The following is a 24,308-nucleotide window of genomic DNA, read 5'->3' on the forward strand; positions in this document are numbered from 1 at the left end:
CGGGAGAATCGCTTAAACCCAGGAGGTGGAGGTGGCAGTGAGCCGAGATTGTGCCACTGTACTCCAGCCTGGGAGACAGAGCAAGACTCTGTCTCAAAAAAATAAAATAAAATAAAATTTTTTAAAAATAAAAATAAATTTTTTTTCTTTAAATTATGGGAAAGTATACATAACATGAAACTGACCATTTTAACCATTTTTAGGAACAATTCTGCAGCACTAAGCACATCCGCAGTGTTGAGCAACCGTCACCACCATCCGTGTCCAGACCTTTTTTTCAGACAGAGTCTTGTGTTTATCGCCCAGGCTGGAGTGCAATGGTGCGATCTCGGCTCGCTGCAACCTCCGCCCTCCCATCTTCAAGCAATTCTCATGCCCTTAGCCTCTCCAGTAGCTGGGACTACAGGTACACACCACCATGCCCAGTTATTTTTTGCATTTTCAGTGGAGACAAGGTTTCACCATGGTAGCCAGGAGGGTCTCGAACTCCTGACCTCAAGCAATGTGCCCGCCTCGACTTCCCGAAGTGCTGGAATTACAGGTGTAAGCCACCACACGCAGCCCCAGAATTTTCATCTTCCCAAACTGAGGCTCTGTCCCCGCTCAACGTTCATGCCCCATTCCCCACTCTCTCGGCCCCCGCCATCCTACTCTCTGGCTCTATGAACTTGGTGACTCTGGGAGCCTCGTCTAAGTGGATCAGATGGCATTTGTCCCTTCGTGGCTGGTTTATTTCACTGAGCATGACACCCTCGAGGTCCACCCCTGTTGTAGCAGGTGCCAGCATTTCCTTCCTTTTTAAGGCTGAGTAATGTTCTGCTCATGAAGGGACCACACTGTGTTTATTCGTTCATCTCTGAATGGATGCCTGGATGGCTTCCGCCCGTTGGCCGTTGTGAAAATGCTTGCTGTGAACCTCGGGGTACAAATATGTCTTCGAGCCTCCACTTTTAATTCTTTCGGGCAGATGCCCAGAAGTGGATGCCTGGATCGCACAGAGAGTCTACATTTAATTTTGTGGGGACCCATCACGCCGTCTTCCACAGTAACCATACTGTCTTACCTTCTTGCTTCTTTTCCTCTCTCATGTACGCACTTCCCTCCAAGCAAGGTTTATCTGTCCAAACTGTTGTTACTCACACCACTTTGCACACCACATGTGTGGGTTTCTCCTAACACCAGCCAATTCTCCAGCTCTCTGGACACCAGCTAGCCGTCCTACAGTTCAATCCAGTTTGGACCCTAACCATCCAGACCTGGCACAGACCCACAGTTTAAGGACTCGGTCCCATAAAGCTGCCCCACCTCAGATGCCAATCACAAGTCCTAGGCCTCCCATATTCTGTCTGACCGGCTATGAATTAGGGGTTCTGACAACTCCCTGCTCAACTTGATAATTTGCTGGAACAGCTCACCTCTGGAAGTGACTTTCCCATTTGATTACCAGTTAATTATAAAGGACACAACTCAGGACCAGCCAGAGGGAGAGGTGCCCGGGTCAAGGTATAGGGGGCAGGGACGGAGCCTCCAGGCCACTGGGTACACCAGCCACCCACAGCACTGCCTTGTATTCAGCAACCCAGCCTGCCCAGCCCTGTGGTTTGGGGTTTTTAATGGAACCTTCATTAAGTAGGCAAAATTCATTTAATCATTGGCCGTTGGTTCATTTGGCCGTTGGTTCATGATTAAATGGTTCATTCATTTAATCATTGGCTCCAGAGACAGCTCCTCTCCCCTCCCCAGATGTCGGGGTGTGGGGCCGAAAGCACCAATGCTCTAATCGTGCCCTGGTCTTTCTGGTAACCAGCCCCTACTTTGCGGCTCTCCAGGGCCCTGGCCATCAGCCACGTCCTAGGCCAACAAAAGACACGCTTATCACTCAGGAGATCCCAAGGGCCAAGTCTAGAGTCCCCACCACAGGATAGGAGTGGTGGATGGTTTCCAAGTGGCCAGGCCATGGTGCCTATCACCGAGCCCCACACTGTCACAAGCAAGCCAGAGGCAGACGCTCAGCCCGTCTCCAAATCTCCCAGGCCACATCCAGGTCTTGTCAGGCACGGCCAGGGCCACTGTGCTAATGACAGGGGTCCATCCTCCCACTCAGGAACCCCTGCCAGCCCCGTGGTCCAAGGATCGCGTCCCACAATCCTCCACACAACATTCGAGGCCCTCGCAGTCTGGCTCCAGGTTCCTCCCCACCCCATTCACCCCCATCCCCACTGGCCCTCTCCCAGGCCCTGCGCGGCTCCCTGGAGACACACGCCCTCCACCTTTGCTTCCACAGCTCCCTCCACATGGACACAGTGCCCAGGCTCACTAGCTGGTAGGTTCTTTCTTATCCCACCTCCCCCAGGAAGCCTGCGTGGGCACCAGGGACACAGGGACAAAAAGGAAAGACAGTGTCCGTGCCCTCCTCGAGTTCCTTGTTCTGAGTCGTTTTGCTGTTAGTGGTTCGGACCTCAGGCAGCTCCCGCTGAGCTCTTAGTCTTCTGAGCGGTGCACTGCGTCGAGCCTGTCTGTGTGCCAGGCATTGTGTTGGGGGCATAGAAGGGAATGAGAAGTTGTCTCTCCCCATCCACAGTCCCTGCCTCAATGCCTGGCGGAGGTCCTTCCTGCAGGGGTAGCCTAGATTTATCATCACCTGAAGAGCAAACTGACACCCACAGAGGCATGTTCCCGCTCCTGGGTGATGCCCAGGCCCAGAGTGTGCTCCACAAACACGGAGACTTAAACTGAGCAGTTGCTGAAATACAGCATTTTGGAGGCCAGGTGTTATCCCAGGCACAGAGAAGCTCTTTTTCCTAAGGAAATGGAGCCTGGCAGGAGGCCACCCGGCCCAAGGCCCTCTCTGCGGCGGGCCAGGCTGCGGAAGGACGGCAAGCAGACGTCCGGTGGCTGGACTTGGCCGGAGGCCCTGTCCTCAGATGTGTTCTTCAAGCTGTGCCTGCTCCTGGCAAGGCCAGACTACCCCGCCCGGGGCTGCTGGGAGGGCCATGGAGGGACCGGGAGGGAAAGGCAGCAGCCACAGCACGGCCGGGCTCAGAGACAGGAGGAAAGAGGCTGCTGCCCGGCCCAGAAGCTGCGTGGTTCCCTGCCCTTTGCCCAGGCTGGGGAGCGGGCACACGGGGGAGGAGACCTGCAGCAGAGCCAAGTCCAGACGCCGCCACTGGGAAGGCTCATCAGTGACCACCCTTGTGTGCGAGTGGGGGCCCAAGGCGGGAGTCCCAGTCCTAACGCTGCTGCTGAGCAGGTGCCCTTGAGCAAGTCTCAGAGGTGCCAAGCCTCATCCTCCTCACCCATTAAGGCGGAGGCCAGAAGCTTCCAATGCAGGTTAGGACAATGGACGTGAAAATGTTTGCAAGTGGAGAGCGCGGAGAACCCTGCGGGCTGATGCTGGCACGTGCCTTCACTCTCGTGGACACACATCTTTCATTTTCCACTGAGCACTGGTCCTCGATGCCGTCCAAACCCCCAGGCCCAGCCTCCCTTCTACAAGAGCAGGACCTGGCAGCCCCCTGCAGCGCTCCTCACGGCCACACGGGGGCACTGTTGGAGCTTGGGGAAGGCACCCTCCACCCTCTGGCTGGGAGCTGCCTCCATCTTAACCCTCAGGGGGTTCGCCCTCCACCCCACCCCTCACTCGGGGGTCCACCCTCCACTCCTTCAATGAGGGTGACCCAGGCTGACCAAGGAGCCTGCTGGTGGGTGGGCGGGGGTTCCAGTGGACATGCTCCCCCTCCCTGCCCCCATCCTGCCCCCAGCTCAGGCAACTGTCCAAGCAGGATGGGACAGCAGGGGTGCTGAGGTTGCTGAGGGCTGGGGGGGGGCCAGTGCCCCTTGGGTCTGAGCTTCAGCAGGCCGCTGACCGTCCCTGCTTCAGGTGGCTTTGACGAGGGTTTGGGGATTTCCCTCCGGGGCTTCTGACCCCTGATAGCATCTCCAAGGTCATGCCCCAGTGCAGGGATGAGAATCAGTGCAAGAGTGTGGCCTCCAGATAAACAAGACTTGGGTTGTTCGGTGCAGGCCTAGAGTCCCTGCACCCTCCCTGCAGGTGGAAGCCTTTTGCAGGCAGCACAGGCTGGCAGGTGCATTCTGGCTCCACCGCACCCCAGTGGAGAGCTGGTGTCGTGTCCCTGGCCTCAGTTTCCCCATCTGCAGCATAGAGTATGATAAAGCGACCTCCCGGCCCCCCATTCCGGGATCTTGGCCAAGACCCCGGAATGGGGAAGGGGTGTAAGAGGAGAGTCCCTGGCAGCAGCCCTGAAACCCCCGGTCTCCAGCAAGTGCCAAAGTGCAGGTGGAGCCCTGGATCCACAGGAGGATTCTGTATCCTTCAGAGGGTGGAGATCATTTGCCTCCAGGCAAGATTCCAGCAGCTTGCATTTCCCAGGAGCTGGTGGCCAGTTGGGGGCAGGCAGCTGAGGCCACACGTGGTCCATCCACTGCACCCTCACAGAGCCCCAGCCCCTGGCCCTGGGACCCAGGAGGGCCTGGATTGCCAATGCTCCCATTTTACAGATGGGGACATGAGGTGGGGGGTAACATACCCAGCGTCTCTGTTTATTGGTGGCGTAGCAAGGAACCCAGCCCAGTTCTCTTAGAGGGGAGCCCTGCTCTGACCCTGGAGAGGCAGAGAAATGGGGAGCCCACATTTCCCCCAAGGTTCAGCCGTCCCTCTCCACACAACCAAATGGGGTGGTGCAGTGGTGAGGACCCGCTGGCTCTCCCTGCTGGGCCACCCCCTTCAGGGCCAGGATCGGGTTAAGCAGGCCAGTTGCCCCTAGGGTAGCTCCACGCAGGGGCTGTGACCTCCCTGGGGTCTTTAATGCAGGTTGAGCTGAAGAGGGTGCTGGGGGCAGGAGGAAGATACACCGGGCTCAACTGTGAGTCTGGAACCTTAAGGGAAAGTGACCTCCAGCCCTGGTGTTCCCTCCCACAGCGAGGCCTTCTAGAATAGATCCCACCACAAGGCCTTCTAGAATAGAAGCCCCCAATCCAACCTGGGCCACAGCCTGGGCCCACCCCTCAGAGGCCCTGGGCAGGAAATGGGCAGGCCCAGAAGGACCCACAGGCTGCGGAGGGAATGCCGGCCCGGACCCGCTGGCGCAGGTGGCGGCGCGGAGCCCCGGGGAGGGGCCTCGGGAGTGAGCGGTGCAGACCCTCAGGACCACCCTGGAGCCACGGGGAAGGAGGCAGCTTCGGGTGGGTCCCAATTGCTTAGGTTGGCGGCACAGGCCTCCGGACACGCCGACCCCCACCTTCCCCCCCCTCCCCTCCCCTCCCCTTCTCTCCCCTTCCTTCTCCTCCCCTCCCATTCCTGCTTCTCCTGCTTGCTCCTTCCCTCAGCCCTTCTCTCCTCCGGTGGTTCTGTGGGGGCGGCGCTGCCCTCACACTCCAAAGTCACGCCCCCTGCGCCCCCTCTGCGTCCCTCTGCACCCCCCTCTGCGTCCCCCCACGACCCCCTGCTGGCCCCCTCTGTTCCCCTTGCCCCCTTCTGCGTCCCCTACCCCCCCCCCGTGCCCCCCTGAACGCCTCCTGCGTCCCCGGCGCCCCCCTCTGCGCTCCCCCTGCGTCACCCGCGCCCCCTCCATGCCTCCTGCTTCCCCTGCACCCCCCGCGCCCCTTCCACGCCCCCTGCGTCCTCCGCCCCCCTGAACGCCCCCTGCACCCCCCGCGCTCCCCGCGCCCCCCTCCGGCTCCAGCTGGGCCGCGGCCCATTGCAGGCACCCGTCCACAGATGGAACCCATTAGGCCCCAGCGCCTCTCGGGACGTCCCGCTAATAAGTGACCCTCTGTAAATGTTAGGAATGAGTCAAGTTTACGCCACGCTGCTGCCTTCCCGTTAGCGGGTGGCGCCGCTGATGCCCGGGGGAGCGCAGGGCGGGAGCTGCTGAGCAGGCGGAGGGCGCGGCAGAGCCCTTCCTGGCCTGGGGGGTTGAGCGTGGCCTGACGGTCTCTGATCAAGGGGCCTGGGGTGCCTCTTGCCACCCTGCTGGGCCTCCATTCTCCGCTGTACAAAATAAGGGGTTTAGAACAGAATAGCGGAGCCCCTTCGGGCAGCTCTCCTCCTGGTTGGTGGTCTTGGCACCTGGGTCCCAGCTGGGCCCAGGAGGAGGAGCAGGGACGTCCCTCCCCCTGCCCCACTGGGCTGCTGCTCCCAAGGGGGGCCATTACTCCCTCCAGAAGAAGAGGCAGCCGGGGAACCTGCAGTGAAGAGGCCTCCCAAGACCTCCCAGGGGACTGAGATGCAGACTCTGGTGTATCTCCGGACTCTGGAGCTGTCTGGAGGAGGGCTGGCTGGCCCCGGACCTGGGCTCGCACTGGGAGGCATTTGCTGAGTGGCTGACCTTCACAGGGCAGCAGGGTCAGAATAGGGCCTCTCCAGGCGCCATGCTGAGCCTGGGTCTGTGGTGACTCTCCAGCCCTGGCAAGGGGGGCTGAGATCTTTGGGGTGCAGATGGAGGATGAGGCCTGTGTCCAGGGAGCATCCGAGACAGCCGGGACAGCACACACCAGGTGCAGAAGGCCTGGCTGGGGTCAGGAGGAGGGCCGGGGTTGGAGAGCAGGGCACAGCCACCAGCCCAGGCCTGAGGTCAGAATCTGGGGATGCAAGCAGGGTCTCAGGGAGGGCCAAGAGAAGATGGGAGGCAGGAGGCCGCCAGGTGGTCACCCACAAGGACCCTGGGCAGGAGGAAGATCCAGGAGGCACAAGGTGGGGGAGCAGCTCTGCGGACCCCAGGGAGGGGTTCCTCCATGCTGACGTGGGAGCCAGGCAAGGAGGACTTGGGCAGACTCTGGAGTGTCGTGCTGGAGAGCCCCTAGGAGTGGACATCCCCTCCCAGCTTCCCCTGGCAAGCATCCAGTCACCCTTTAGTAGTTAATTCACTGCCTGAAATTTAGATATCCTTAAGGCAGCAGGCCAGGGGACAGCTGTGGCCTTGTGTATTCCTGCGGGATCCTGCCTGGGCTTCTGCTGATTTGGCACAGTCGACTTCCGTGTTCACAGGGCCCTGTGTGTCCTGCCCACAGTCAGTAATCTATTCCACCTGGCAGGAGTCCCCTGCCCTGGTGCCTCGGCCCTCCCCAAGCTGTGCCCTTGCCCAGCAAAATGCCATTAGGGCCCAAGACCCTCAAAACCAGGCTGGGATACCCAGGACACCCAGGGGCTCCTGGGGCAGCAGGGCAGCCACTCAGCACACACCTCCCGAGTGTGAGCTCAGGCCCTGGGCCTTCCTGCCCACTTCTGGGCCTACTGGAGTCTCTTCCCTGGCAGTCGGCTTTCATGAAGGACCCACCTGGGAAGGAAGGCTGTCCTCGCTGTCCTCATTGCCCTCACTGCCCTGGTCCATGCAGCCCTCTGAGGGCAGCCTGAGGGTGGGAGTCCCAGACTCTGCCCAGAATTCATGGCCGTGGGAGGAGAGGGCTCCACAGGCTCTGCTCATCCTCAGAGCCTCAAGCACGCAGCCCCAGGCCTGCCCACCCTCCCGATGGACCGAGCCTGCGGAGGGGCAGCGGGCAGCTGAGCAGAGAAGGATGGGTTCAGCCTCAGCCCTCTGACCCGTCCTCAGCCCCCACCCCACTCCACACACACACACTGGGCTCTGTGACTGCTGCGTGAGGTCTAGGTCCCTCCTCTGGCCCCACCGTGCAAACAAGCGGTGAGACCACCTGCTCCAGGTGGGTGAGGATGTTGGGTTTCTTGTGGAGCAGAGGCAAAGGCACCTGCCTGTCAGCATCCCCCAGGGGACCGGTGACCGCTTAGCCAACGCTCAGCCCAGCCCCCACCAAGACAGGGCAGAGCGCCAAGTGCAGTACCTGCTACCTCAGCTGGGTGTGGTCCTCCCTCCAGAACCTGGGGACAGGCGCAGCCCCACTCCACAGGTGGAGAACCAAGGCATGCACCTGAGTGACCTGCCCAGCCTCACCCTGTCCTCTCCAGGGCACTCCGCTGCCTTGGGGTGGCCCTGTGGTGGCTCCCATTCAGTGGGATTGTAGGGGGGTGCCTGGCAGCTGCTGGGGGCTGCCATCTCCAGATATCTCTGGGGGTGTCTTTCAGAGACTGGAGGACACCATACTGAGTCCCACAGCCAGCAGGGAAGACCGGGCACTGACCATGCGTGGGGAAGGCCAGCGGGCCTCACCCACCCCCGTGCCCGCCCACATCCGTGAGATCGTGGCCGGCAGCCTGAGTGAGGAGCCACCCCAAGGTGACGGCATGGGGGACAGTCCTGGGCTGGGGGCTGGCCCCACCCCCCACAGGGCCACCCTCAGGGGCATCACATCCATACCCACAGGGCACTGAGCAGGGCCTGAGCAGGGCTGCCTCTGTGTGGCACCCTTGTGTCCACCAATGAGTCTCTGCTTCATTGGTGTTGGTTTCTTCCTCAGCGTGGAAATGCTAGACACTGGCACTCAGGGAGCACAGACGCCCACCCCCCGAGCTCTGCCCATCCTGCACCCGCCCCAGGCCCCTGTACTGCCTCCAATTGTCCACCTGGTGGCTGAGGAACCAGCTCCAGGCCGCCTGTTCAGTGTGTGCCCAGGACTCCGTTCGTGGGTCCCAGGGATCCCTCTCTCCCAGGATCTGTCCGGCTTCCTGCAGGCCCGGGGAACTGGCTGTGTGTGTATTTACAAAAGCACCTTATTACTCGGGGACCAGGTCCCTTCCCGCAGAAGCAGCAGGGCTCGCAGCTTCACAGACAGGGCGAGTGCCCCGCGTTCAGGCCGCCCACATACTCTGCTGCCATTGGTTTAGGGCTCGGCCCGGGCCTGGGTCTGCACTGGGGTTCCAGGTACTCTGAGATGGTAAGATTCCAATTAACATGAGAAGCAGGGCTCAGAGTGTGAAGTCGGCCTCCCTATGTCAGGGTCCCTGGCTCAGAGCTGGGGCCCCTCCCAGGAGATGCGGGCAGGTCCAGCAGCTGGAGCCCGGTGGTCAGCCCAGGGTCCCACCGTGGAGAGAGGGCACAAGGCTGAGTGCGGGTGGGCCCTGGTCTGGCCACCCAGGCTGAACCAGGTACCGTGCAGCAGGGGTACAGGAGCTGACAGCCACCATGGCCCGAGTGCAAGACGAGAATGAGCTCCTGCAGGAGGAGCTGACCCGGCTGGGGGACCTGCTGGCCCAGGCCGGCGCCGAGCGAGATGAGCTGGCCAGCAGGTGCCGTCTGGTCAGTGAGCAGGTGAGTGTGTGCAGCAGACTCAGGACAGGCGGGAGGGGGCAGCCTGGCCCTTGGTGAGGGGTCACTTTGTCGGGCCTGCAGTCAGAACCTGGGACTATCGGCAATTTCTAAGACTGGGAAAGAGAGTGTCAGCCACCAGACATTCAAACCCTGGGCAACAGATGAGGAAACTGAAGCAACCGGTGGGATAACAGGCGAGAGGTGGGAGGCCAAGCAGCACGTGCCCAGGCCGTTCCCTGATGCCCAGCACGTCCCCTAGGTCTCGCAACCCAGCTTAGGCACTGACTTGTCCTGTACCTGCCCGGGAGCCCTGTGTGGTGGCCTGGCCAGTCCTGACCCACAGAGCCCAGTGCTCAGCCCAGCATCAGCACAAAGTGGGCACCTGCACGGCAGAGGACAGCAGGCCAGCGGGCACTGATCCCACCCCCAGACGGAGCTCACAGAGAAATGGCTCCACCCCAGCCTCCTGAGCCTTTCCTGACAACTGAGGCTGACTGGGACCGCTTGGACCTCAGAAGACAGGAAAGGGGCCAGACAGGGCTGTATCTTTGGTCCCCTGGTGGCTGTGGTGCCTTCCAGGGTGACGTGTGAGGTGAGCGAGAGGCATATTTAGTCACGAAATGTGGAGCTGGGGAGGGCCTCCCATTGTGTAGCCAGGGAAACCGAGGCAGAAAGGTCAAGAAACCTGCTAGGCCAGAGCCTCTCTCCTATGTCGGCTCTCCAAGGCATGCTGGCTTCTGAGGCAGGACTTGGCAAGGAGCCAGTGCGTGGAGTGGGGTGTCCAGCCCACCTTGTAGGGGACTCGGGGCCCCTGCCACACCCATGCCATCTTCAGAGCCCCCACGGTTCTGCCTGGCAGGTCAGATGACCCCACTTTCCAGATAAGGAGGTCAAGGCTCAGAGCCAGCCAGTGATCACGCAGGACACACTGCCATTACTGGGGCTGAGACCTGAACCCCTGAACCAGATCTGGCCCCTTCTTAGCCACGTGACCAGTGGCCAGTATCGGGGACCAGTGGGGTCCCCAGTGGGCCTCGCCTTCTGGAAGGGTCCTTCCCAGGACCAGCGACAGCAACAGCCCCATAGGGTGCCCTCAGCTCTCCTAGGGGCCCGCTCTCTGCTCCCCACCCAGTTCTACCACGCCCTGACCCCCGCACGGGAAACACGTTTCCATTGTTGCTGGCACCCCTGGGAGCCCCTGAGGGCAGGACCTGGGGTCCACCCCACCTGATGGGGGCCCCAGCGCATGTGTGAGCTGCCAGCTCTTCCTGGGAGCCCCTACAGCTGTGGGGAGGCCTTGGGGGAGACATCTTCCTAGCACAGGGTGGGGAGATGTTGGGAACAGGCCGCTGGGAATAGAAGCCGCAGAAATGCTGCCGACAGATTAGTAAGCCGCATGAGTCAGATCCGAACGCGCCAGCAGCCCAGTGCACGCCAGCTCCCGAGTGGCTCAGCAGGCAAAGTGTGGGTGCCAAGAGGCTGGGCCTCACTCCAAGTTACCCCCAAGTGTGGGTGCCAGGAGGCTGGGTCTCACTCCAAGTTACCCCCAAGTGTGGGTGCCAGGAGGCTGGGTCTCACTCCAAGTTACCCCCAAGACAGGGGGAACGGGGTCTGGGTGGCCAGAGTGCCTGACCGTGGCATCTCCATCCTGGGGTGGCACCCCTAGACCCCACCCGGCTCCTCCAGGGTCTTCCAACGCCCCCTTCTCTTCCGGCTGCTGGCTGAGGAGGGGCCCCTCGGCTCTCCCATGCGTTCAGCCCTGGCACAGCCACAACTGAGGCACCAGGCCTGCTGCCTTCCCCTCCACCCTTCTACCTGGGTCATCCTTGGCCCTTGATTTCCTGGGCCTAAGTTCAGTCTTGGCCCAGTGACGGTGGAGTGGCCCTGGGCAGTGGGCCCACATCATGGTGGGTGTGGTCCGCACCCTGTAGGTGAGGTGCTGGACTCAGGCGGGAGGCCCAGGTGGAGGGAACCACACTCACTCACTCACTCTCCAGGGGGCAGCCCCAGAGACAGCCCAGTGACCTTCCATCCGGCCCCTGTGTGCCTGAAGCAAGCCCTGAAACCCCTCCCCCTGCCCTGATGGCTGGGCTGCCCGGGTAGCTGGGGCAGTGGGGCCTCAGTTTACCCATCTGTAAATAAAACGTGGGCATGCTCCAGTGGCCCCCAGAGCCATGCCCCCACTGGGCCACCATACTCACGCTGTCCTCAAGATCTGATGGGATCAGCACATCAGTGTAACCCAGCGTGCCCCTGCCCCTCCCCTCCTCTGCCAGCTACGGGCACTTGGCATAGGGCAGGAGGCTGCCTGTCAGGCTCATTGTGTGAAAGGGCCTGGGCCTCACCAGACCCAACCCCAGCCCCTGCTGTGGGGCCCCAGGGAGCCCTTTCTTCCCCACCAAGGTCAGCTTTGTGCCCAAGATGCCCCAGCCCCTGCCCGGCGGGTTCAGGAGCAGCCAGACCAGGTGGGCTATTGCTGTTCCCCAGCTGCAGGCCCGGTTGGAGACCACCGAGGCTCAGCTGCGGAGGTCGGAGCTGGAGCACAGCGTGGATCTGGAGGAGGCCCTTGGCCGTCTGGAGGTTGCCGAGGAGAGGTGAGGCCAGGCGGGGGGCAGTCAGGGCTCCAGGAAGCACAGCCTTCCCCCCGAGAGGCAGTGGGCTCCTCTGTACCTTGGGGGCTACCGACAGCTCTTCCCAAAGCAGCTGTGAGTTCAGTTTCCCTGTGGGAGTCAGCCCAGGCCTCCACAGCAGGGCAGGGGGCTGGAGAAGTCGCGGCTGGGTGCGGGGACTTGAGTGGCTGGGCAGTGTGGGGGCCTCAGGGCGCTCCCTCTTGCCGTGGGGAGAGTCCAGGCCGAGTGGAAACAGTGAAGCGCTCAGCCTCCCGGGCTCAGCACGGGCCTCTCACACGACCAGGCACCGCCGTCCCGGCCTCCGAGAGCGGCTCAGCAGCAATCCTGTTATAGTAGCAGCATCACGACTGTACCCATCGCTACCAGACCCCTCCCTGGCTCCACACCCCACGAGCAAGGGCTGCTCACCGTGGGGGACGGGGCTGGTGCCAGCCTTCCACATGGCAGCCTCTCCACGCTCTGCCATCCTCCCTGCCATGGGTCAGCCTGGCTCGTGAATAACAGGGAGGGATGAATAACAGGCAGAGAGGGAGAGAGCCCCCACCCCCACCGTCCGTGAGGGCTGACATTAGGACCCTGGCAACGGACCCAGGCCACGAGCCACACCTGAGTGCCTCGTGTGGATCACCCACTCTCACACCCTGAGATGGCGCTGCTGAGGTCATGCCTGGGCTTATTGCGGGGGCCTCTGCCTGGCCCCCACCCTGCCTGCACTAACCCGGCCCCCCACACTAACCCAGCCCCCACACTAACCCAACACCACCCACACTAACCCAGCCCCCACGCTAACCCAACCCCCACACTAACCCAACCCCCACACTAACCCAGCCCCCATACTAACAGCCCCCGCACTAACCCAGCCCCCATACTAACAGCCCCCACACTAACCCAGTCCCCATACTAACAGCCCCCACACTAACCCAGCCCCCATACTAACAGCCCCCACACTAACCCAGCCCCCATGCTAACAGCCCCCCACACTAACCCAGTCCCCATACTAACAGCCCCCACACTAACCCAGTCCCCATACTAACACCACCCACACTAACCCAGCCCCCATGCTAACACCACCCACACTAACCCAACACCACCCACACTAACCCAGCCCCCACACTAATAGCCCCCCACACTAACCCAGTCCCCATACTAACACCACCCACACTAACCCAGCCCCCATACTAACACCACCCACGCTAACCCAGCCCCCATACTAACAGCCCCCACGCTAACCCAGCCCCCCACACTAACCCAGCCCCCCACACTAACCCAGCCCCCATACTAACAGCCCCCGCACTAACCCAGCCCCCATACTAACAGCACCCACACTAACCCAGCCCCCATGCTAACCCAGCCCCCATACTAACAGCCCCCACACTAACCCAGCCCCCATACTAACAGCCCCCACAGTAACCAAGGCCCCGACACTAACCCAGCCCCCACGCTAACCCAGCCCCCACACCAACCCAGCCCCCACACTAACCCAGCCCCCATACTAACAGCCCCCACGCTAACCCAGCCCCCATACTAACCCAGCCCCCACGCTAACCCAACACCACCCACACTAACCCAGCCCCCACACTAACCCAGCCCCCACGCTAACCCAGCCCCCACGCTAACAGCCCCCACGGTAACCCAGCCCCCATACTAACAGCCCCCACGGTAACCCAGCCCCCATGCTAACAGCCCCCACACTAACCCAGCCCCCATACTAACAGCCCCCACGGTAACCCAGCCCCCATACTAACAGCCCCCTCACTAACCCAGCCCCCATGCTAACAGCCCCCCACACTAACCCAGTCCCCATACTAACACCACCCACACTAACCCAGCCCCCACACTAACCCAGCCCCCACGCTAACCCAGCCCCCACGCTAACAGCCCCCACGGTAACCCAGCCCCCATACTAACAGCCCCCACGGTAACCCAGCCCCCATGCTAACAGCACCCACACTAACCCAGCCCCCATACTAACAGCACCCACACTAACCCAGCCCCCATGCTAACAGCCCCCCACGGTAACCCAGCCCCCATGCTAACAGCCCGCCACGGTAACCCAGCCCCCATGCTAACAGCACCCACACTAACCCAGCCCCCATGCTAACAGCACCCACACTAACCCAGCCCCCATACTAACAGCCCCCCACGGTAACCCAGCCCCCATGCTAACAGCACCCACGCTAACCCAGCCCCCATGCTAATAGCACCCACACTAACCCAGCCCCCATACTAACAGCCCCCCACGGTAACCCAGCCCCCATGCTAACAGCACCCACACTAACCCAGTCCCCATGCTAACAGCACCCACACTAACCCAGCCCCCATACTAACAGCCCCCTCACTAACCCAGCCCCCATGCTAACAGCCCCCACGCTAACCCAGCCCCCACGCTAACAGCCCCCCACGGTAACCCAGGCCCACCTGTCTCCCAGACCTGGGCAGGTTAAGTTGTTTGTAGAATATTGCCACATTTGGTTCATCCTCCAGGAATCTGGAAAAGGAATCAAAGGGCTGAGAAACTTTTGAAAACCGGTTTTGAGGGGGAAGAAAAATAACCCAAGAGGAGGCTTAGGCTGATGGGCAGAGAGGAGCAGTGAGTGAACCACGGCGGCCTGGCGGGGGTGCCGGCTCCCGAGGTCCACCCACCTGGCAGACTTGCACCCCTACTGCTGCAAGTGTGGACCTACTCGTGGCAGGGAAGGCCCCAGGGTGCAGCAGAGGCCGTCCCCGCCCCCGGGCACGTCCAACTCCCTCTCTGGGTCACCCAGCCCCGCGAAGGGCACCTCCCTCCCGTCCCCTGGAACCTTGTCTCAGGCGTTGAGGGGCGGGCCAAGTTTGTAGAGGCAGAGCCAGGAGAGCTCGGGGCAGGGACCTGGGGGAGGACAGAGGGCAGATGTCGCAGGAAGGCAGGAGGGCACTGGGCTGGCACCTGGGAGAGCCATCTTGATGCTGGCACTCGGTCTAGGAGTCCCTTGTGGGGCCCATGGCAGGCAGGGGCAGAGCAGGGGCTGGTGGAGCCCATGGCAGGCAGGGGCAGAGCAGGGGCTGGTGGGGCCCATGGCAGGCAGGGGCAGAGCAGGGCCTGGTGGGGCCCATGGCAGGCAGGGGCAGAGCAGGGGCTGTGCACCTGAGCCGGGGTCAGTTGGGCCAGAGGGTTTGGGGCTCCATTCAAGCCCCTTGACTTGGGGACTCTGAGCGCCTCTTAGGAGAGGCTGCCTACCCTGGCCACTCCCTGGGGGTTCTCTGTCCAGGAGCACCGGCCTCTGCCAGGTGAACGCGCTCCTGCGGGAGCAGCTGGAGCACATGAGGAAGGCCAACGACGCGCTGGCCCGGGAGCTGGCTGGGACGACGGGCAGCGTGCAGCGCCTGCAGGGCGAGCTGGAGCTGAGGCGCTGGGCCCAGAGACAGGTGCGCCCCAACCCTTGCCCACCCCGCGGCTGCCTGTCTGGGTGCCTATGCCTGGGCAGCAGGCAGGGACCTGGTGAGGGTGTGCTGGCTCAGCAGCTATCCCTCTTGGGGACAAGGCCACAGCTTCTTGCCACACCATGTCCCTAACCTGGCTTGACCACAGCCGTCTGTGGAGTGAGGGACTCCCTGGTGCACCCCCACTACCCCCCACCCAGAGAAGGAGGGCAGGGCTCTGAGAATGGGGCACTGGGGCCGCATCCCGGCTCTGGTGTGGACCACTCTGTTTGGAGAGGCAGGTTGTCTCCACAGGCTGGACTCCGGGCCAGACTTCAGGAGGGGGAACCCTGGAAGGAGCCTGGGGCTGGCCCGCTGCTCCTGGCGCCTGGCCGTGGCCCCCCAGGTCCCCCTGCAGCCTTACCTACTCCAACTTCTGAAACCCCGAGGCATGAAGGGGATCAGGGCACAGGGTTCCAGGCACCAGCCCCTGTGGGAGGGAGACGTCCAGGGGTTCATGCCTTGCTCAGATCTCTCCATGGTCGTGGGACCCCCTGAAGCTGCTGTAGCCTTGGGTAACGTGGCTCTCCAGTCAGGCAGTCTCTGAGGGCCTGAAGGTGTTCCCAACAGCCCTCCAGCAAAGGGGGCCTGGACGCCCAGCCCCTGCACGCTACGGGCACCATGGGCAAGGATTTCCCCAGGAAGAGGGGCCCCCCGGAAGATGTGCTGTGCCAGGTGGAGGCAGGAGCCGGAGGGGCAGCCGCAGTTCTGGCCTCAGGCTGCCTCTACAGACATCCCTCAGACGAGCCTGTCCCAGAAGGGCCACACTCACCCCCACAGGGACCAGGTCCCAGCCCCGAGCCCCGCCACAGCTGCTTCTCCTAAAAGGCAGATGTCAGACACACCAGCCGAGGTTTACCCCCTGAGAGGGAATGCCGGCCTCTGCAGAGCGTCAGCGGGACCGTGCTATCAGCAAGGAGTCATCGCCTATGCTAGGCCTACTGGCTCGAGGCATTTGAGCAGATCTCCTGTTCCCCCCACTGCCTGGTCCCCGTCCTCATCCTCAGACCGCGGGGCAGGTCATCTGATGAACACAGAAGCTGATTCCGCTGTGTGAGAACAAATGCCGAAAGGAGAGGGTTCAGTTTGGCATTTGATCACCCAGGTCTTTATTTTCCCTTTGTCCTTGAGAACTCTTCTCACTGGTTGACAGCTGCTTTCTCTCGGCACGTTAAAGATCTGCTTTCTCCTTCTCCTTCTGCTGCTGCCGTTGAGAAGTCAGCTTCCAGGCTGCCTGGATTCTGACTGGCTCCTTATCAAGGTAACGTGTCTTCTCACCTGGCTGCTCTTAAGACCCCTGCTCCAACTTGGTGGTTGTGCCATGTCCCTGTGTTGTGTCTGCGTGTAGATTTATTTGTTTATCCCGCTTTAGGGCTCGTGGAGCCTCTGCGTCGCTTGTTGTTTTCGGAAAGTCAATATTCTTTAAACATTGCCGACGCTCACCACCCACCTCCTCTCCTCTGAGCTCTGGCTAGACGTGTTAGCCATTCTGTCTGTCTCCCAGGCACCGTTCACGGTTTTGTTCCTTTTATTACCCTGGACTATATTCTAGATAATTTCTTCAAATTTCCATTTCTGTCTATCAGTTTTCTCTTCTGATGTCTAATCTCTGTTAAATTTGCCTACTTAGCTTAAATTGCAAATATGGTATTTTTCATCACTAAGAGTTCTGTTTGATTCTTTCCCATGTATTAAATAGCTTACTCTTAACTCACATTTTCTTTTTTTCCTTTTTGAGACAGAGTCTCGCTCTGTCGCCCAGGCTGGAGTGCAGTGGCAAGATAGCTCACTGCAACCTCCGTCTCCCAGGTTCAAACGATTCTCCCGCCTCAGCCTCCACAGTAGTTGGGATTACAGGTGTGCGCCACCGCACCTAGATAATTTTTGTATTTTCAGTAGAGATGGGGTTTCACTGTGTTGACCAGGCTGGTCTCAAACTCCTGACCTCAGGTGATCCGCCCGCCTCAGCCTCCCAAAATGCTGGGATTACAGGCAAGAGCCACCTCGCCTGGCTTCTTAACTCACATTTTCAAGCCTCTTATTTATTTATTGGAGCATGTTAAGAATAGTCTTTTTGTAGCCTGTGTCTGACTGTCTAACATCTGAAATTCTTTAAGGTCTGGTTCTGTTGTTTCTGCTGGTTTCTGATCACGGTCCTTTGTTTCCTTGTGCCTTTGGTGATTTTTTATTTTCTAACTAAAGAGGGGTGTCCCATCCAGAGGGTGTATGGTCAGGTATAATGGGCACAGAGGGGCATGGCCTCCAGCGGGTGTATGACCAGGTGGAATGGGCACAGAGGGGCACGCCCTCCGGAGAGCGTATGGCCAGGTGTAATGGGCACAGAGGGGCACGCCCTCTGGTGGGTGTATGGCCAGGGGTCATGGGCACAGAGGAGAGTGCCTCCAGAGGGTGTATGGCCAGGTCTGGGTTCAGAGAGTCACACCGTCTACAGGGTGCATGGTCAAGCGTAATGGGCACAGAGGGGCATGCCCTCTGGAGGGTGTATAGCCAGGTGGAATGGGCACAGAGGGGCATGCCCTCCAGAGAGTGTATGGCCAGGTGTAATGGGCACAGAGGGGCACGCCCTCTGGTGGGTGTATGGCCAGGGGTCATGGGCACAGAGGAGAGTGCCTCCAGAGGGTGTATGGCCAGGTCTGGGTTCAGAGAGTCACACCGTCTACAGGGTGCATGGTCAAGCGTAATGGGCACAGAGGGGCATGCCCTCTGGAAGGTGTATAGCCAGGTGTTATGGGCTCAGCTGGGGGGAACCTCAGGTGTGGGATCAGGTGAGGGGTTCAGGCAAGCTTCATGAAGATGAGATGATGATCTAATATCTGAAGTTCTTCAAGGTCTCATTCTATTGTTTCCGCTGGTTTCTGGTCATAGTCCTCTGTGCGAGTTCTGGAGAACGGGCAGGATGTGAGTGCTCTACCTGAAGGCAACCTGGAGGAGCAGGGGTGGGGCTGTCACAGGCAGGGAGAGGTGGTAGGAACACAGTAGCCCCCTGAGTTCCAGAGGTCGGTGAGCAGGAGAAGGCGAGTGTGGGGCCTAGAAGGTGGTGTGGAGACTCTGAGACTCCTGGCTTTCATCTTAGCTCCCTGCAAGGCTGGAACCACTGAACACACACGGTTCCCCCATTCCTGTCCCCAACACAGAGTCCTCCCATTCGGCTCCGTTGCAGCCTAATCACTGGCCTTGTCTCAGCAGTGACTTCCCACCCTCCTTCCTGCAGAACTGGGGACCCAGTGCTAGAAGTTTCTAACGTCAGTGGCTTCCCCACCCTCCTCCCTGCTGAACCTCAGGCCCCAGTGCTAGAAGCATCTAACGTCAGTGGCTTCCCCACCCTCCTCTCTGCTGAACCCCAGTGCTAGAGGCTTCTAACGTCAGTGGCTTTGCCACTCTCCTCCCTGCTGAACCGTGGCCCCAGTCCTGAGGCTTCTAATTTGCTTCTGTGTCCCTGGCACCTTTGAAGTGCCAGACCAACACCTGGACATCTTCAGGAGGCTCCAGAGTAAGGAGGAAGACTGTACCGGAGAAAGGAGGCCCGTCCTCTTCCCTCAGAGTGGGAGGGTGGGAGCCACGTGTCGCCGAATTGTCTGCCCCATGCCCCAGCAGGGGACCGGGCCTGGTTCTGGAGTGTTCTGAGCCTGAGCAGTTCCTGAGAGTAGCTGGGGAGCTGAGACTGAGTTAGCACCTTCTCTCTTCAGGGGCCGACGAACCCCACCCTTCCACCTCCATGCACGCAAGCTCGCCTGGAAGGGCTGAATGTGGTCATATCCCCAGGTCATCTCCTAGGGAGAGGCAGAGTATGGCCCCAGGGTGGGGTTGGGGGAGCCCATGGCTCCTTTGCCTGTGAGATATGGGGACTTTGGGATGCTGGGTCCACTTCCAGCCCCCATGGAGAGGGACATGGCACCTGGAAAAGAGTGGGCTTCAGGGAGGGTAAAGGCGCCCCAGCCTGGAGTGGACAGGAGGCCTCTTGCTTTCAGACCCGGCCAGGGGGCCTGGGGAAGCCCCGGGACCTCCTTCTCCTGTGGAGACAGGCCGTGGTGCTGGGAACAGACCTGGCGGAGCTGCGAGCAGCCACTGAGAGGTGAGGGCCGGCTGCCCCACCTGGGGCCAGGCACCAGGCTGCAGGGAGCTGAGGCCCCCTCCGGGAGAGGGGAAGTGGTGCCTGGGGCGGGCCCTTCCGTGGGTGCAATAGCCCTGGCCTGCCGGCTCCTCAACCAGCCCTGGCTGGGCCTCAGGCTGGGCAGTGGGAGCAGTGATGAGGGCGGCCAAGGAGGGCAGTCGGGGAGAGGGACAAACAGGCCAGGGAGGTGGATGGGGGACACCAAGGAGAGATGAGAGGAGGGTGGACAGGACATTGTGGGGTGGGGGACACCTACCCAGATGGAGCTTCCGTGGTCTGTCCAGCCTCGCTGGGTGCCACACTGGAGGTCAGCCCTGATACCACCCCGCTAGCCCTTAGGTAGGTAGCAGCTCCTTGCACAGGAAGAGTTGGGGGCTCAGAGGGTCGATGACTCAGTGAAGGCTGCTGCAGTCTGGCCCCGCCCCTGCTCACTCCTCCCCAGCTGCTTCCTGGCATTTGGTGACACATGGGAACCATCAATGCCATGCAGCGGGGGCTTCTCCTGAGGATGGCCAGGGAGGGGTCCTCTGTGGGACTGATGGGACCAGGCCCTCCCTCTGCAGATGGGTCCTGAGTCAGCCACAGGTGCTGCCCTTGTCTCCCAGGGGGCTCGCTGACCTGCAGGCAGACATGGCCAAGACAGCCCGCCGCCTGCACACTGCCTGCCTGAACCTCGACTCCAACCTGCGACTGTCGGCCAGCAGCACGGCCAGCACCCTGGGGCAGCAGCTTCGGGACAAGGTTGGGGAGATGCTGCAGCTGCAGGTCCGCTGGGATGCAGAGAAGGTGGCGCTCCAGGCCAGGTGGGCGCCCAGGGTCAGCAGGCTGGCACAGGGAGGGCCCGGAGGGGTGGGGCCCATCCAGCCTGCCCAGCAGCTGTGGATCCCAGATGTGGTCACACCATACCAGGGGAGGTGGGGCCCTGGCATCACTGGTGGTGCACACTCTTCAGAATCACCATCCCAGTGGCTGCAGGGCACTCCCCTAATGCCCAGGAGGCAGGCACTGGAGTCTCCTACAGTGAGGGTTTCGGGGAGCACAGCAGGGAACTCACTGGGTTTGTGTCCTGGGGGTCAGCACCCGGAATTGGAGTTTTCAGGACTTAAAGCAGGGCACATTGTTCCAGGAGAAGAGCTCACCTTAGGTGAATTATTTAAAAACGGAGGCAGGAAGAGGGACCAGGCCTCCTCCTGCCCCACGTGAAGGACACCCACACTGTCTCTGGGGTCTGCGAGCCTCGCCGTGACTGTGGAAGGTTTCGGACCCACCACCCACATCGGGGGCTCAGAGGTCTCCTGAGGGCAGCTTCAGCAGGAAGTGGGGAGGCGGCTCCCCAGTGGACGTCTAACCTGCTGGCCGTGGGGCCGACACCTCACAACCGGGGATCCGGGGCCCACTTGGCCACAAACACCCTGCCAGGCTGACAGGCAGAAGCCCTCCCTACCCTCAGGGGGTCTAGCCAAGTCAAACATACCACAACCTAGCCCCAGACGAGCAGGACAGGACATGGGGGCCCAAGGGCTGCAGGGGCAGCACACCAGGGCCTGAGCCACAGGAAGGGGGACCTGGGGTCTTCAGTAAGAAGGTGGGTCCTGGGAAGGAAGGAACAGTAAAGTCACTTATTGTTAGACTGATGGTGACAGGTGCTCCAGGCAGAAGGACTGGCCGGACAAAGGCCTGCAGTGGGCACTCCCTCTGTTGTGCCATAAGGACGGGGCAGAGCCTCGGGCAGTCACTGCATCTGAGGCTGGAGAGCTGGTCAGGGTGTGGGCCTTGACTTCTGAGACCGTGGGAGCCACTGGAGGCTCTGTGGCAGGAGAGACGCGTGCTTAGACCAGGGACGGAGGCCACTCACACAGAGGCATTACCCAGCACCGGCAGGGGGGTCACTGCACGGAGGAGTCTGGGCAGAGCCAGGGCATGCTTGGGTGCCCATCCTCTGGGCCCTGCCCTTCACCCTCCCCCCATCCCCAACTCCTCCCAGACTCTCGGAGCAAACGCTGCTGGTGGAGAAGCTCACAGAGCAGAAGGAGCAGAAGGCGAGGACCATCGCTGCCCTCAGAACCGACCTACAGAACCTGGTTGGTGGGCGGGATGGGAGTGGCTGTGTGGTGGAGGTCTGTCTGCCTCAGGAAGCCTGGTGCAGTGGTGGCCCAAGGGGGTGGCGGACGGCCTGCAGGGCAAGGCGGGGTCCCTGCAGTGCACTTTGAGGCGCATCAGGAAGGTGCGGCCCCTCGCCTGTCCTCCCAGTGGCGAAGATGGAGGTGGCCCACAGGGACCCTCAGGACTGTCTGCATGGTCCCCATCAAATCATGGCCCTGTGCTCTGGGCCCCTCTATCCCTTCCTCTCTGCACCTCGAAGGTGGCCCAGGAGGAAGCCCAGTGCCTGGAGCTGACATGGAGCAGCATCACTGAACTGGGGGAGCCACGGCGCCCACTGAAGAGCCCCCAACGTGCCACATCCCCACGTCAAGGGGCGTCCCCACCACATACCCACTCCCCAGCCACCCTGGACCCTGCACTGCAGGCCGTGCGGGCAGCCATCGAGAGGCGGCGGCGGCGGGAACAGGTGGGCAGCCGCAGCCCGCAGGACCCCCGTCTCCCTGAGGGCAGAAACATGAGCCCCTCAGGCTGAAGGGTAGTTATGGGGCCTGCCCCTGAGTCCCATGGCCCCAGGGAGGGGCTCCAGTGTGTGGGGGGGTCCTTTTGGGGAGTCTCAAGCCCTGGTGGGCCTCAGTGGGCAAAGCCTGCCTAGGTCAGAGGGACCCACACCGCACCCCACTCAAGCAGGAGCTGTGTCTGCAGCTGGAGTCCTCCCAGGCACTGGCAGCTGGGCTCCGGGAGCAGCTGTCCGAGTGCCGGCAGGAGCTGTGGGCTGCACAGAAGCTCCAGCAGGAGCGGGCTTGGGAGCAGGCACGGGAACGAGAGGCCCTTCGGGGCCAGCTGGAGGCCCAGAGGCTCGAGGTGCAGCAGTGCCGGGTGTCCTGCAAGCTCCTGGGGAGGTAACGGGGTGAAGGGGTTGCGTGGCCTTGCACAGGGAGTGGGGGATCCTGAGGGCCCAGGGCTGCTGTCAGGACAAGCACCTCTAGAGCTGGAGGGGATGCCAGCCGGGGAGGGGTCCTTTCCTTCCAGCAGAGTTCTGTGAGCACAAGTTGAGCATGGGCCGGGGTGGGCCACACCCGCCAGTGAGACCCTGTGTGCTTCTCGGGCTCCCTCTGTCCATGCAGTCTCACAGGCTGGCATCCACCCAGCCCCAACTGCCCACCAAGGCACATGGTGCACCTTGAATGTGTCCAGGGCTGCCCCAACTCTGCCCCTTCCAACCCCAGGGAGAAGGCTGCTCTGGAGATGGTGGTGGAGGAGCTGAAAGGGAAGGCAGATGCTGCAGATGCGGAGAAGCAGGGGCTGGAGGCCGAGGCCACGGAGCTACAGAGAAGCCTCCTGCTGCAGGCAGAGCGGAGGGAGGAGCTGGCTCTGCAGAGGGAGCGGAGCTGCAGGGCACTGGAGACCAGGTGCGCCGCGGTGGCGGGTGTACAGGGCCCCTCCCACAGGAGAGACCCCGCTCTGCCACCATCAGCCACTTGGCCTTGGGCCACGGGTCTGCTTCTTTACCTGTCTCATCTCAGGGTGTGGTGGTGGCCCTGACAGGGCGGGGGGCGGAGGCTCTCCAGGCTCCTCCCCAGGCTGCACCATCCTCCAGACCAATCCTCACTCCCTCTGGCCCAGTGCCCCACCTGGGTGCACATCCACCACCCTGTGGGCCCAGCAGATGTGGGGCCCCACCCATCCTGTCCCCCTGGAGGCACCTGTGCCTCCCCTGACCCAGAAACAAAGCCCGGAAGCGAAGGGTTCCCTGCCTTCCTGGTCCTCCAGGGACTCCATGCTCCTCCTGGGCCTCCCTGGGCTTGGAGGGAGTTGCAGGCGGTCGCCTGCCTGAAATCCCATGGGGCAGCCACTGCTCACCCTGAGGGACCTCCCACCCTCTGGTCTGGGGCCTCAGTCAAGGCCGCCTGCAGCAGCTGGAGGAGAAAGTCTCTGGGCTCAGAGAGGAGCTGGCATCAGCCCGGGAGGCACTGAGCACAGCACAGCTGCAGCGGGATGTCGTGGAGAGCGAGAGGGAGGGCTTGCGCAGCGCCCTGGCGCGGGTACGCCTCTGCTCCCCCCAACCCCACCCCCGCTCCTGTCTGCCCCCACCCACCCCAGCCTCACTGACCTGGCCTCCCACTCCCTCTCTCCTGCCTGCCGGGACCCTCAGCCCATCACCAGAGCTCCCAAAGTCACCAAAGGCCTCTCCCATCCCCAACCAGTAGGCACCAGCCTGGCCCAGCTGCTCTCAACCCTGCTGGCCACGTCTGCTTCTTCGTGGCTTCTCCCTGGCCCACCAGCCACCTCCTCTGGCTGCAGCCTCAGTGTCTGGAGCCACCCTTGGTCCTGAGACCTCCCCACTGTGGTGACCTTCCCACCATGTCCGCCCAGGAGCTCTGGCTTGCACACCTCCGCAGCTCCAGGCTCACTCCTTTCCCACTGGCAACAGCCCTGCCCTGGAAGCTAAAGGTCCCTCCCTGGCATCCCCCTCCCTGCCCCAGGCCGAGTGCAGCAATGCGGACCTGGAGCTTCTTGTGAGGCGGCTGAAGTCAGAGGGAGTGGAGCAGAGGGACTCGCTGGCTGCAATGGCCGCCTTGATGGAGGCGCTGGCTCAAGACAAAAGTGACCTGAACCACTTGACCCTCCAGGTGAGACAAGGGCCAGCGGGGCGGGCCTCGCCGGAACCTGGTTTCCAGGTGGCTGTGGGTCTCCCAGCCCTGGGCCTTCCTTCCATTCTCCCAGATCACTTCCTCTCCTGGTCCAAGGTTTTGAGGACAAGAGAGCCTGACTGGCCCTGGCCAAGTCTGAGGGAGGGAAGACGGT

At 61.7% G+C, this 24,308-nt stretch overlaps 1 protein-coding gene across 2 annotated transcripts in view; it reads left to right on the forward strand.

Annotated features, from left to right (window-relative positions):
* Positions 1-24,308, forward strand: part of CROCC2 (ciliary rootlet coiled-coil, rootletin family member 2) — an 85,834-nt gene that overhangs the window by 3,283 nt on the left and 58,243 nt on the right. Inside the window, exons 2-13 of one of the 2 annotated variants that reach the window (XM_038000604.2) lie at positions 9,028-9,179; positions 11,667-11,773; positions 15,058-15,214; positions 16,422-16,529; positions 19,258-19,361; positions 20,006-20,203; positions 21,385-21,481; positions 21,763-21,969; positions 22,188-22,402; positions 22,730-22,912; positions 23,401-23,545; positions 23,987-24,133. In XM_038000604.2, coding sequence (XP_037856532.2) covers positions 9,028-9,179; positions 11,667-11,773; positions 15,058-15,214; positions 16,422-16,529; positions 19,258-19,361; positions 20,006-20,203; positions 21,385-21,481; positions 21,763-21,969; positions 22,188-22,402; positions 22,730-22,912; positions 23,401-23,545; positions 23,987-24,133 — 1,820 coding nt within the window. Of the gene's footprint in view, positions 1-8,056; positions 8,208-9,027; positions 9,180-11,666; positions 11,774-15,057; positions 15,215-16,421; positions 16,530-19,257; positions 19,362-20,005; positions 20,204-21,384; positions 21,482-21,762; positions 21,970-22,187; positions 22,403-22,729; positions 22,913-23,400; positions 23,546-23,986; positions 24,134-24,308 lie in introns of both variants that reach the window. The other variant, XM_038000605.2, reaches the window with a different exon arrangement.

Source organism: Chlorocebus sabaeus, chromosome 10 (genome assembly GCF_047675955.1).
Source record: "Chlorocebus sabaeus isolate Y175 chromosome 10, mChlSab1.0.hap1, whole genome shotgun sequence".
In the NCBI taxonomy this organism is placed as follows: Eukaryota; Metazoa; Chordata; class Mammalia; order Primates; family Cercopithecidae; genus Chlorocebus; species Chlorocebus sabaeus.